At 36.5% G+C, this 13,847-nt stretch overlaps 2 protein-coding genes across 3 annotated transcripts; one reads left to right on the top strand and one right to left on the bottom strand.

The window, feature by feature from the left end:
- Positions 1-656: 656 nt before the first annotated feature.
- On the top strand, positions 657-7,150 carry LOC137965641 (SNF1-related protein kinase catalytic subunit alpha KIN10-like). 2 transcript variants are annotated; one of them, XM_068811921.1, is made up of 11 exons: positions 657-719; positions 2,661-2,854; positions 3,970-4,154; positions 4,448-4,630; positions 4,830-4,961; positions 5,063-5,248; positions 5,411-5,500; positions 5,597-5,680; positions 5,878-6,018; positions 6,108-6,344; positions 6,623-7,150. In XM_068811921.1, the coding sequence occupies exons 2-11, from the start codon at positions 2,665-2,667 to the stop codon at positions 6,734-6,736; spliced, it is 1,542 nt and encodes a 513-aa protein (XP_068668022.1). In that variant the 5' UTR covers positions 657-719; positions 2,661-2,664; the 3' UTR covers positions 6,737-7,150. The 2 variants fall into 2 exon arrangements, with proteins under 2 accessions (XP_068668022.1, XP_068668021.1); XM_068811920.1 differs by lacking the exon at positions 657-719 and adding an exon at positions 959-1,062.
- A 295-nt stretch (positions 7,151-7,445) lies between these two features.
- Positions 7,446-10,021, bottom strand: LOC137965971 (ATP synthase small subunit 6, mitochondrial-like). The gene is made up of 3 exons (XM_068812392.1): positions 9,839-10,021; positions 9,698-9,745; positions 7,446-7,764 (listed from the first exon to the last, which is right to left on the bottom strand). The coding sequence occupies exons 1-2, from the start codon at positions 9,957-9,959 to the stop codon at positions 9,699-9,701; spliced, it is 168 nt and encodes a 55-aa protein (XP_068668493.1). The 5' UTR covers positions 9,960-10,021; the 3' UTR covers positions 7,446-7,764; position 9,698.
- Positions 10,022-13,847: the final 3,826 nt, after the last annotated feature.

Below are 13,847 nucleotides of genomic sequence, written 5' to 3'. Positions count from 1 at the left end.
AAGATCTATCAAAGCATTCAGTTCAATACAAACTCACACCTCGCCAATGACCATCTTAGTAGTGTATAAAACATGACATTTTTTCTTTTTAGAAATTGATTCGCACCTAACAAGACATTTTTTCTTTTTAGAAATTGATTCGCACCTAACAAGAACTCGCTAAGACTAAATGGAGAATTGTTTTGGGGCCGAGAAAGAATTATTTTGTAAGGAGATTAGTTCCCATACTACAAGCAAATAAACACTCTTACTCATCAAAGTAAACTCTTTTATGTTAGAGTGGTCTCGTCCACTCTTGTAGGTGGTAGTTTTCCGAACTTAAAAGATCGGTCTTTTGGGTGTATTAGCTAGCCGCTGTTATTTTAAAAAGTTGATAAAGAAATAACCCTTTACTACACATTTGAATAGAGGTTCCTTTAAGAGTAGTAAAATTGAAATCCTAGAAAATACAACATAAATAGGCCACCCTCTAGACAACATATTGATTATTCTCTTTTTCAATGTATGACGTCCGATGAATTGGGTGAATTCTTCATTACTTAATACCAGCGGTGATGCAGAATTGACGTGGAGCCATTTGAAAAACATTTTCAATACCTCTATATTTTACTCCCCTCTCTGTATTCAACTCCTCCGATCATCACCTGTTCATATTTGCAATTTCTTTGCCCAATCGTCCACGGAGATCTAAGTGAGACGCACCTCAAGCCCAAGCATAAGTATTTTTTTTAATTTTATTTTTAAAATTTTTAGTTACTATGAACAATTGTATCTTATGTCTAACTTGTATAGATTTTAAGGGTTTTATATGATTTTTTTATTTTCTGGTGCTGTATCTCTGATTAGAAATCGCGTCTAATGGCGTCTCACCTGCAATACGCGTCACAGAAGTTTCATTTGCAGCTCCCAATTTCTCTTCCTCCAAGTATTCTTTCTTTTTCTTGCTTGACGTAAAAAAAAGCTTGCTCTGCAAACCCCTCTTTTCCTTCCCGCGATTGATAGAATAAGAGGGGACAAAGAAGGGAATTCGATTTTTTCTCGGTGCATTCCGCAACTTCTGAGGTGATCATTCTGATTTGATCTACGTCTTTCTTTTTGGTCAACCAATCTGAATTTCAGATTGGACAACTTGAGTGAGTGGGTTTTCGGGTTTTTTTTGTTTCCTAGTTCTATTCTTTTATTACTATTATTATTTTTTGCTAAGTCGAATCTGTTGGATTTTATGTAGATTTTCGAGTATATTAATTCGTGAGGATGCTGAAACCTTTGAGTCGTGTCAGTGATTTGGTAGCTAAATGAGAGTCGTTTTTTCAATGTGTTTTTTTTTCAATTTTGTTTGTCCCTCTTATTTTCTATTTTATGTAGAGGGTGCTCTATCTAGCCGATTTTGTGGAGAATACTTGCACTCCATGCTGGATAACGGATCTAGGGGTGTGTTTTGCTAATGATTTAAAGTTCTTTTTATTGGTTTGTTTTAGAGTCCCGTGCTACAGAAGATATATTGTTTATTTGACATTTCATTGATGTCGATTTATCGGGGCTAAATGAAAAAAGCAAATTCTTCATTTCTATAACTTTATTCTTTTTTTTTTTCACTGATATCGATTTTCCGAAGTTGGTTTTATATACCAATTCAAGATTTTGATATCCATTTTGATGGAATGACTTATTTAGAAAAAAAATTATTTGGTTTTTCTTTGCATATTAGTGTTTGACCATTGGATTTGTCGGACAACTCTTCTTGAGTGATTGGATTCACAAGTTTCTCTCAAATCCTCATTCTTATAGTGCGATTTTCAGGCTCATTATAGGTCAATGTTTTATCCTGTATTTTTTTTTTTTTTGGCTGCCAGTGGATGGCCAATATATTGTATTAACCTTGTCTTGAATGGGACTGGCAAGAATCCTTTAGAGCGTGTTGAATAAATGGTTTAACGAAAAATTAGCTGCATGCATCTGATGGACTGTAGATTATAACCATACTAAACGGAATTAATTACTCTGAGCATTCAACTGATTATCATTCTACTTCTGCTTATGTTGATTTTTTTGTATAAATGCATTAACTCCATAATATATGTGAATAAATATCACTGGAATAAGCTCTGGCCTTTTTGTCATCTTCGTAATGCCTATGACTTGAGAAGGATATGATTTTGTGACTCCAAATGTTCTGGTTTTACTGGAATGGGCGCATACAACAATGTAATTGGAAATTGATCTAAGAAGAAAAAATGTCTGAAAAATTATCACAGTTGTTGAACACCATTCACAAAGAGGTTCTATTTTTTAAGGGGACAAGGTCACTTTCCTTTTGGTGGGATGTGAAGGACTCGAATTCAAACCATGTAGGAAATGGATCTATAAGCTACTTGAAAGTTATGTACAGGCAACCTTCTTCTTTCATTTGAGTTAATTTTGTAGTTTGTGGATTGAGCCTTTGTCTCAATGGCCATGTGCAGAGGTTTCTAGTTTGAGGTATTGGGTTTAAGTCTCGCCAGGAGAATAGATTCAAAATTCAACAAAGAAATTTTTTGTAGTTAGACAAACAGTTATTTATCTCTTCTCGTAATTGGATTCATTCAACCTTAACAAGACTACCTGGGTAGTTTCTGATCTTCGTAATTTTCTTATTTTTTCTTTTTTTATTATCTCTGTAGGAAGATGGAAGGACCAGTTGGTAGAGGTGGCAGCAATGCAGATACGATTTTACCAAACTATAAACTTGGGAAGACTCTTGGCATCGGGTCATTTGGTAAAGTCAAAATTGCAGAGCATGCACTTACGGGGCACAAAGTTGCCATCAAGATCCTTAATCGCCGAAAAATAAAGAACATGGAAATGGAAGAGAAAGGTATTTTCTTTTGAATGATTGTTGAGTGAAACACATTTTAGCTTTTGTTTAAAGCTGATACATTTTTGAGGATTTGACATTTGGAAAATCAACAAAGCCTGGAAATCTGATCATAGTTGTGTTTTTTTTTTTTTTTTTCGAAAGGGGTGGGGGGGGGGAGAGCTTTTTTGCTATATATTGTACTTCCCTTTTTTGTCCTGTATTTCTTGGCCTGGTCAGCTCCTTTGTTCCATTCCTCTTTCCATTGCAAAAATTACAAAATTCTCACCTTTTTTAAGTCTCAGCAGGGTGTAGGGTATAATGTATGTGTCTGTGTCATCAACAGCTGGCAAAGAAAGCGATGGATACAAATTCCCAAACATAAGGAAGGAAGAAAACAACAAAAGCAAAATACAAGCTAGAAAAAGACATAGGATTACGAAAGCAAAGAAGTGAAGGAAAGATACAGAAGAAGAATTGTGAACAAGTTGATATTGATATCTGTTTTGTGGCTTACCACGTCTGTATCATTTCATAATTGTATATGCAAAACCACAATTTGATGACTATTCAAAGTGTGGAGTTATCAGTGATGCTATGGCCAAAACCTTGCCCCGGTGTTAGGTTCGAATTTTTGAGCCAGAAGCTATTCATGCATGCTGATTTATCCATTTCTACTTGTATTAATTTCTATTGCAGAAAATCTTCTCTCTTGACTATTATTCTTGTCCAATTATCATTTACCTCTTGAACAAGTTTTCCTGGTTAAAGAAATGCAGTTGATATTTGATTTTGGTATCAGCATTCATGTCCATAGGCAATATATCTCAATTCAGTGACATGTATCTGGGAACTGTTGTATTCTTAATTGTTGTATTCATTTCTGCTGGCTAGTGGCACCTTCTCTACAGATCTTAAGTGTTTTAAGTTTATCTTTATTGGTCTATGGTTCTATTCTCTGTATGTATCTTACCAGACACATTTTAAATAAAATTTCAGTTGCTTACAGTCTTTATTAGCTTCATCTAGCATTTAGTTTTGGTTTATCTTTGATAGATATCTATTTTCTTTCTTTTTTTATTTTGAATATATGAAAGATCTATTTTCTGATGTGTAATCATGTGTTTTTGTGATAGTGAGACGGGAAATCAAAATACTAAGGCTATTCATGCACCCTCATATTATACGTCTCTATGAGGTAATAGAGACTCCTACAGATATTTATGTTGTTATGGAATATGTGAAGTCTGGGGAGCTATTTGACTACATAGTGGAGAAAGGTAGATTGCAAGAGGATGAGGCTCGCTGTTTCTTCCAGCAGGTGATTGTTTCTTCTTGTGTTATTAGTACTTTTCATGACTATGTGCAAAAGAGTTCTTGAAAGCATCGATATGCCTTTGTTTATTATTGCTTCTACTGTATTTTATGTTAAAAATGTTATGCGCACTATTAAGGATTTGTTACCTCTCTCTCTCTCTCCCCCCTGCACATACGGACACAAGAATCCTTTAATTGTGGTATTCATTCTTGACTTATTGAGGGAGGAAAAAAAAATGGCATGAGTCAAATATAATGGTACCGTGCTAATATAATGGTACCGTGCTCTTGTGACAGATTATATCTGGGGTTGAGTATTGCCACCGAAACATGGTTGTTCATCGGGACCTTAAACCTGAAAATTTGCTCTTGGATTCCAAATGCAATGTTAAAATTGCAGATTTTGGGTTGAGCAATATAATGCGGGATGGTCACTTCCTTAAGACAAGTTGTGGAAGTCCAAATTATGCTGCTCCTGAGGTATGTGCCAGAAACTTTCTGCCCAAAATATTTTAGACATATATGTTGCTCTCATGACGTTCCTCACTGAACAGTTCTGCTGGGATGCTAAAAATAGCTTGCTGCTAGCTCTAAGGGAATCTTGCCTTGACATGATACACTAAATAGAGCCATTGACATTTTGGCCTGTCCAGCTAATTTCTGCATGTGCTTTCTGCAGGTTATTTCTGGTCGATTATATGCTGGACCTGAGGTTGATGTTTGGAGCTGTGGCGTCATCTTGTATGCTCTTCTCTGTGGTACACTTCCTTTCGATGATGAGAACATCCCCAATTTGTTCAAGAAAATAAAGGTACGAGAAGCCTCAATATGATTTTGAGATTGTAGCTGCCCTTTCAATTAAAAGTGATGTGATATTTTTCTGCCTCCTATTCACGAGATTCACTTAAACAGGGAGGAATATACACTCTTCCTAGTCATTTGTCTGCTGGAGCAAGAGATCTGATTCCCAGAATGTTGGTGGTGGATCCAATGAGAAGAATGACTATTCCTGATATCCGTCAGCATCCATGGTTCCAAGCTCATCTTCCTCGCTATTTAGCTGTGCCTCCCCCAGATACGATGCAACAAGCAAAAAAGGCAAGCAACTATGGATATTATCCATTTAGTTGTAGTGATGCAGTTTAGGGCAATAATTCTGCTGACCTAGAAAGTCCAACAAAAAATTGCTACACTTGTTATAGTCAGAAATATTTTGATACTGGTTTCTGCATGCTGATTATTCTATAACTGTACTTGCAGATTGATGAGGAAATTCTTCAAGAAGTAGTTAAAATGGGGTTTGATAGAAACCAACTAGTTGAGTCACTTCGCAATAGATTACAGAATGAGGTATTTTCTGTGTCTACTTTTAAGTTTTTCAAGTTTCAAAAAATGAAAAAACTCACTTATTCTCATGCATTTTACTCATTTTGATGTACTTTGCAGGGAACTGTTGCATATTATTTGCTCCTTGACAACAGATTTCGAGTTTCAAATGGTTATCTTGGGGCTGAATTCCAAGAGTTGATGGTGTGTATGTTCATTAAATGGTGTAATACTGCTTTACTTTGTGGATTTTCTCTTGTAGTTTATGATTTTAGGTTTTGTCCGTCTTATGTTGGTTTGGTCCCTCTTTCCTGTATGTTTGTGGATTTTTATCTGGGACTCGTATAACTAGGTTGCTATTTGAAGAAAAAAGTTAAGTCACTTTTATTTTTTTCCTCCAGGAATGTGGTTTTCCCCGTGGGCACACTGGTGATGCTGCTGCTTCAGCTATCGCAAATCGGCTGTCACCATATATGGACCACCAGAATATGGGCATCAGGCCTCAGTTCCCTGTCGAAAGGAAATGGGCTCTTGGCCTCCAGGTCAGTGAAATTTCAGCATTCTCACCATTTTTTTGGGTTTTGTTTACCCTGTTCATTACCGATAGATGGTTGGTTCATAATGTTGACAGTCACGGGCCCATCCTCATGAAATAATGACTGAGGTTTTGAAAGCGTTGCAAGAATTGAATGTCTGCTGGAAAAAAATTGGGCACTACAACATGAAATGCAGATGGTTTCCTGGGCATTCAGAGCGCTTACTTAATAATCCTACTCAAAACAATCATATTTTCGGAGATGATTCCACAATTGTTGAAAATGATGGTGTTGGTGTTACATCACCAAGTGTTCTCAAATTTGAAGTCCAGGTAATTTTTGTTGGATTGTAATATCATTATGCTGCTTTCAAAGGGAACAAAAATGCTTAGTTTTCTTTCTTTCTTAACGTTAATGGTCTGTATTTAACCTTAGGAAAGAAAATAAAAGAAATTGAGATAATGATCAAATTCTCCTGTTTCACTAACTTTTTTGGGAATAATAATGGTTAAATTCTATTTTTCTTTTCTATAGGGTTCTAAACAAACCCTAAGCTATTGTGTTGCTTGGGTGATCTCTGTCTCAATGATGTTTTTATTTTTTTGAACAGCTTTACAAGACGAAGGAGGAGAAATACCTCCTTGACCTACAGAAAGTTAACGGCCCTCAGTTTCTCTTCCTGGATCTATGTGCTGCTTTTTTGGCACAATTACGCGTTCTTTGACGAATTTCCTGTGAATAAGAGTAATGCTTGGATAGGAGGTGTAAATTTGTGGGATCTAATGTTTGTTCCATTTTCGCCTTACTATCTTCACCTTTGCAGAGGTGGTTACGTAGTTTAGCACCCGTAGGCAGGCAATGGCCAGATTAGGCGATCACTGCCACTGTGGTGGGAGGCAGGCTTGGGCTGATGAGAAGGTAATTGTGCCTTTGGCATAGCTCAATCAAGTATTTCCGTCTTCTGTATCAGAACCTTCTTCAAATTAATTATGTAATGGATCGTCCTCCACATTTGTAATTTAACAGCCGGAATTTGATCATTTTAAAAGAATCAGATTTCACTAGACCAAAGATTGTCGCATTTTTTAGTTCAAAATACCCTCTTAGCAAACAATGGGATTCCAGGATTATTATTCATGTACGTTTTCAGAAAACTGTATGCTTTTGTAACCTGGTAAAGCATTTGCATATTATAAATGTAATCAGTCAATTTTGTCTGTTAAATCTGGCCTTTACGCCTTCACGTAAATTATGATCCAGATTGGAATGCATCCACAATTCTATGGAGATATCACAATTGCAAAGAGATATCACTTCGTAGATCATAGAATTGAGCGTCCTACGGCGGCACAATCTGTATTTAGTCCATCCTATTCGGAGTTATGATATTGAAGAGTAGTCTCAACGAAGATGTTTAGAATCCTTCACCCAAATTGAATAGAAAAGTGGCTGATATATGAACTTCCCCACTGTGCAAAGGCATCACATTTTACACAGTTAACGAGAAAACAGGCAGAAAAATTATGCCACAGTAGTTTACTTGTATGTGCTAGGACGCACCACATGTACTCTAGGCAGATAAAACAAGAAGTTTGGAAGGTTGGATAACTACGGGGTAGAGAAACCACCCATTGGGTGTAATTATTCAAATTGGAAAAAAAAACAAAGTCTTAAAACTGGGTTGATGCATCTCACTTTCCCAAGTCCACCAAATGACTTCAGCCAGTAACTACCATCCATTTAGATAGTCACCTGCAATAAGAAGTACCAGAGTTCAGACCACCTTTAAGTGGGATAGATAAAAATGTTACATCTCAGCTAACAGCTTTGCAGCAACAGTAACTCCTCACCACCATTTTTGTTTTTCTTTCTTTACTTGTTTACTCTCAATTGACCTCATTTATTTCATTTTCACTTCTTCATAAATGCAGGGGTTCATTTTGAAGTTTCATGTCTTCCACACATTCAGCATATCCAGACACCTAGTGCATGGTTGAGATAACACATTGGCTATAGCCAAGAAAAAGCAACCCATTTCCATAGATTACAGGCCCCATCAACAACATACAATCCACACCATTATTAGTAGGCAGACAATATACAATGTAGCTGAAGCATTCTCAAAAACTAGAATACACAAGGTAAAATGTGTCATGCAGAATATAAGAAGAATATCCAGATCACCACTTTCACCTAGCAACATTCATCTGTGAAGAGTGGCACATACCAGATGTAGAATGTATTATCAATATATAATTGCTGACACTGCCATCAATGGCTCAAAGACATTCTAAGCTTGTGACATACATAAGGTTTGAGATTGAAAATTATGGAATGTTGCACTAAGAAGAGTGATCCTCCTTGGCATCACTGGTATTGTTTTCATGAATCCTAGATTTAACTGACGGTGATGTTTGTAAGTGGTCTCAAGTTTCCAGAGCCACCAATGGGCTAGCTGATTCTTATGCTAAAGAGAGGGTCACCCTCCAATCCCTCATCCCCCCTCCTTGGTTGTATTTGTTATAGCCTTTGGGCTTTAGAGAAAAGCATCTTTTTCAAAAAAAAAAAAAAAAGTTTTGACACTGAAAAAGATTTTTGACTACAAAAGAAAGCCCATCAATGGCAAGCCTTCTAATGCAAAGACAAACTAATGACACGAGGGACTATCTTTCCCCTACAGGCTCAGAAACACAGCACCTGAAATTGAAAAAACGTGGTCATTAGATTTGGGCCAATGTACAGTCCTGAAGAAGAAGTCCATAATAACCGTCTTAACGTTAGCAACAATGTTGAATGGTCTAACGTTCTAATTCATGCAGCAAAACAAGTAAGGGCGAATCAAATCTAAGTTCATTTTACTGCTTTTCCTGAATGTATCCCCCCATATAATTAAATACAAAGCACCCTTCATCAATTGATATCTTGGTGTATCGTAACCATAACCTACACAGGACAGCATAAGCTTCTCAGTTTCTTCTACGTATCAATTTTATCTTCTACAAATTAATAACATGATGAAAACCGAGTTTCAAAGGAAAAATAAATAAATGTGGAATTATAGTCAATTTAGACACCACTTTACCACAATAATCTACACCAGTAATCTGTCCAAGTAATTAAAAATCAGACTATGCATTGCCTGATCCTCAGAACTAAGACTATAGACAGAACTGAAGTTGATAAGAAAGTCAAACATGTGAAGGCTAGGAGATAGAGGTTGAGTATATTGGATGATATTAATTTTTGCACTCTGGCACATTCCACAGCCCCTATATAGACAAAACAACCGAGAAGTGAGACCAAATTTTTCTTTCACAAGCTTCTATTTTTCTGTTGTAGCTAATTTATTCCCCAGTATTATTCTGATAAAATCTCTAATCTCCTTATTTTTATAAATGACACAAAAAGTGTCGATATAAGCGGATGGGTTTGAGCAAACTACACTCTAATACTAAAGCTCGAAACCATCCACCTTAAAATTAATAAGTTAGTATGCACACCAGCTCTTCAGTACTTTTAAACTTCCAATTGATATCCTCAGCACGATCCTAACAGATCTCCAACAGATTATAAATAATAAATAAAGAACAGAGATTACTTACAAATACCTTAAAAAAAAAAGCTGAAAAATGCAACGGAGTAGTAGGGTCAGGATAAGGAGGACCAAGGGGCAAAAGGGACATACTTTACCTATTGTGCCTCTTCACGAAATCCGATTTGGCGGCATCCTCATCTGAAAGATCCAGAAAGAGGAGAGATTAAGGAAGGAAGCGGCAAAAGATGTAGTGAGATGATAGGTTAAAAAAAATTAAGAGAAGTATGTTACCGGTGAGGTTGAGTGTCATCTTGGTGATAAGAGCCCCAGTAATGGCGAAACCAACCAAGAACGGCCAGTTCCGCTTCCACTCTCTCCTGAAAAACACCGGCCATGGATCAAATTTCCTCATCTTCACGCACTTCCTCTCCTTAGGGCTGTCTCTTGCTAGACGTTCACTCGCCCTGATTGAAATAATGGGACGATACATATAGTGAGGAGAGAGACCCCATAACAGGCCTCGTCTCTTAAAATCGATCCGAAGCCCAGATCAGTGGGAAGCCCATCCAGACAAGATGTACATGTAGACTGTGGGCAATTCCATGAAGTGTGAGGCTTTAACTTATGAGGCCCATCTTGAAGCCCATCTGCGCTGTATGAGAATTGAGTGGAGAGTATGGGCTGATTCACAGTCTTTTTCCATAGATCAATTATATTCTCCTTTTACCCTGCCATATCCAGATTCCACAAAGAACATAAAGACCTGAAAAAAGTATCTTCCTTTCAGCAGTCTTTATTTAAGTGAGGAAAAACTTAGATTAACTAATTATGTAATTAATTAAGTGATTAATAATTAAAAAATAATAAGTAATTATCTAATTAACTAAATTAGTTGACTAGCACTAATTGATAATTAAGTAAACAAAAGCCAAATGTTAGTCTATCATTCTCATGTAGGATAGTTTGGGACCCAAAAATATTATTTATCGTTGTATGATATTATGATTTAAGACAATTGTTCCCAATTATTTAATTGCATATCCTTGAAAGTCCTCACAATTATATTGTATAATTTGCTAACCTATTATAGACCATACTTTGATAACAAAGTTTGGTGTGTATCGGATCACAAATAAATATCGGCATAACAGGAGGAGTGTAGGGAGGTGTTGCCAAAACTTTGGTAATTGTCTTAATTGTAACCATACAATAGTAAACAACATTGAGTCTCTAATCGGCGAGGTGGAGACACAAATTCAAGTTACACACTCATGCACGACTTGCAAGTAGGATAAAATCAACATTCTTGATGGGCAGGAAGTGCGTAGTCAAGTCGACCGATACTCAAGAGAAGGAACCAATTGCACTAATAAGTTTTCGAAGTTATTCATGTGTGGAGACAAGTAGTTATTTCCTGGTGAAGTTTCTATCATGTTGTTTCATACTAAGACAACGAGCAATATAAACAACAAAACAATAGATAACATAATCTAATTACTAAAAGAAATGCTACCTTTGGGTGAGACGCTTCTTTGGAAGGCTAAAGCTATCTACCTCGTAGTATTAGTGATTGAATTTGGTCCTTAGTTACAATTATCCACTTTTATCATTTAGATAGATAATACTTTGGTAAGTCTTATAATCAATCCAACAAAGGTAGCCTTGAGTGACTATCTATGAGTCAAATCAGTTACCTAAGGATCCCTTGTTTGTTACATATAGCACTTGGTTTCAGCTCAATTGAGGATTGAGAGATTAGGTGAATTTGAAACCTTAAGCTTATATGTTTGAATCTATTCCTCTTAGTCATATTTGTAAGAAATTTTAACCTAGAATACTGGAATACATTTGAAAACTAGATCCATTGTCACAAGTTCAAACTTAGAATATAAATATACCCACAATAAAGTGAGTTTAATTAACAATTAAAAAACTTAGCCACTTCATTGACATGAGCTTCGTTCACAATCATTGATTTGCTACTCTTACAAGTCATGATGTTTGGATGTAATTGGGTAGACTATATATTAGTCATTTCCCTAGAATTAAAATTCACAAATTTGTGTGCCTCTATACAAACTAATCAAACCTAATAGAAATGGATTAAGACACAATTAGGAGATAAATTAGAAAATTTCTAGGGCCTATTACCATCAAAAGCTTACATAGCCCTTAATTAAATTAATTGAGAAATATTATATGTATAACTACTTTGGATGTCTTTTACCTAGTTTATGAATGTATATTAAAAATCTCATAAGCCAAGAGTGTGAAAATATTATTGAAATATCTTAGTATAGGCAAATCAGGTTGTCTTTAGCCTTACTTGGATAGTAATGCTAATTGTTTATATTCATGTTGCCTTTGGAGAGGGAGGCAACATATTGGAATGAGGAGCATAAACTCTGAACCCAATGAATGAATTCCAAGGAAGAGAGGGCAAGATGCCGACCCAAATGGTGGTCTTGATGAAAGTAGTTATGTCTAGGGGAGGTGTCACCAAAGATGGGTAGAGGAGAATTAGAACAATCAAGGGACGAAGGGAGGGAGGTGGAGATGTGGGAGACTAAAGGAAAGGGTACATGTTGTCAAATGGTTTAGTGTCTGATATAAACCTACTATGGGAATCTAGAGAAGGATTAATTCAATAACTTATTATACGCATTCAATCTCTGTTTAAACTGTATGTGTTTGTTCCTCAAAGTTCATTCTTTTTCGACACTTTGAGAGCCATGCTCGATCTCTACTTGACTCGGGTAAATCCTCTCCTCTCTTCTCTTTTCTCTTCTCTTCTTCTTATTCTTCTAATCTTCTAACTTTTTCTCCAAACATTCAATTTCAATGCTCTTACATTCAACATTTGGTTCAGTTCTTCACTCAAGTAAGTCATCTCCTCCTCTTCTCTTCTTTTCCTCCACCTTCTCTCTGACATCTCATCCGGTTTTTCATCAATGAAAAATAGTTCAAAGAGATTATTGTGTTGTTTAAAGGAGAAGAATCATGACGTTCTTTGTTGGCCATTGACCAAGTTATATGCATTGCTCTCTGTTTTTCTTCCATTTCATACTTTCTTTGAGTTTGAAGGAGATTTTTCAAATATTCCCTCTGTCAGATCCACAAATCACAGATGGTGATTGCTTCTGCTATGGTGACAATGTCATTGTTGCTTTTCATTGTTCTCCCTTTACACTCTCCTCCAAAGGCTTGTCATCACCAACCATTTATTGTGAGGTAACTACTCCCTCCTCTCATCCAATTTCACTATTGTCTTTTATTCTGAAATCTCTAATATTCTACTCTTTTTTTTTTATTTGACTCTATCTATATTTGAGTGCAACATTTTATCCTTTTCAACTCTCTTCATTTGATATTTCAGAGACAAATTTAAGAATTTCTCTTGTATGTATGAGGTCATAATCTTTGTTTCTCATTTCTCCCAATACAAGCCATTGACCTAAACACCTTGATTTATACATTTTGGCCTAGGTGGCTTCTCAAGAGAGAGGTAAATTAAGATTATAATTGTGCCTTGATTGTGTTGCTCTTGACAGTGAAAGATGCACTCTCCCTGGCTGTGGTAATCTTTATGAAATGCAGAACCCTGATACATTGCCACATCCAGAAAACCCTAATCCAAAGTGGCCTGTTCCCATGGATCTAATAGAATTACAACCATCTTACAAACAGGATAACTGGGATCCAGATTGGCATGCAACTTCTAGCAGTAAAGTTGCGTACCTTGTGGAAAAGTTGAAGGCTCTACAAGAGGTTAATAAGAAGCTAGATTATTACCTGGATGGATATGAAAATGTGATCCCCCTTGATGAGGTTCTTTTGTCATACCAAGAAGGCCATTCAGATATCCTAGCGCACCATCGGGTCAATTCTGAGTCAAGTGATAAATCACATGGGATACTACCAGAGAAAGTGCATATATTTTCTCAGTTTCTTGAGCATATACATTTAATGGAACAACAGTTTAACAGGTGCTGGTATAAAATATGCTGGAATGTACAGTCCAATGCATTTGAGTAACAAGTTGAAGTCTCTCACTACTTTTCAGCATGATCCAGATTGCATGGCTCTGCTTATGGATGGCAGTGCAGCCTTAGGCCTTGACTTGTCGGTCGTGCTCATCGCATGTGGGCTACACGACCCATTTATGTTGAAACTTTGGCAATGCGTGGTACCATTGAAGAGCAGATGATGCTACTTTTACAGGACTCTGATGAACTTAGAAGGACCTTGAAGCAAAAACTTAGCAGGGGTGGTCATGAGGGGGCCCGGGCACATCGCACAT

This window comes from Aristolochia californica, unplaced genomic scaffold, assembly GCF_029961685.1.
Source record: "Aristolochia californica isolate CCGP_79_NKW_82.1479 unplaced genomic scaffold, dmAriCali1.0.hap1 SCAF_5, whole genome shotgun sequence".
Taxonomy (NCBI): domain Eukaryota; kingdom Viridiplantae; phylum Streptophyta; class Magnoliopsida; order Piperales; family Aristolochiaceae; genus Aristolochia; species Aristolochia californica.
The sequence above is the reverse complement of the archived record's forward strand: the minus strand, read 5'-3'. Positions and strand labels throughout refer to the sequence as shown.

Bases quoted from the DNA above. Each gene is read 5' to 3' on its own strand.
- LOC137965641 (XM_068811921.1), top strand. From the start codon at position 2,665: ATGGAAGGACCAGTTGGTAGAGGTGGCAGCAATGCAGATACGATTTTA. The intron at 4,631-4,829 runs GTATGTGCCAGA...TGCTTTCTGCAG, and splicing joins CAAATTATGCTGCTCCTGAG to GTTATTTCTGGTCGATTATA. The intron at 5,501-5,596 runs GTATTTTCTGTG...TGTACTTTGCAG, and splicing joins GCAATAGATTACAGAATGAG to GGAACTGTTGCATATTATTT.
- LOC137965971 (XM_068812392.1), bottom strand. From the start codon at position 9,959: ATGAGGAAATTTGATCCATGGCCGGTGTTTTTCAGGAGAGAGTGGAAG. The intron at 9,746-9,838 runs GTAACATACTTC...TGGATCTTTCAG, and splicing joins GATGACACTCAACCTCACCG to ATGAGGATGCCGCCAAATCG.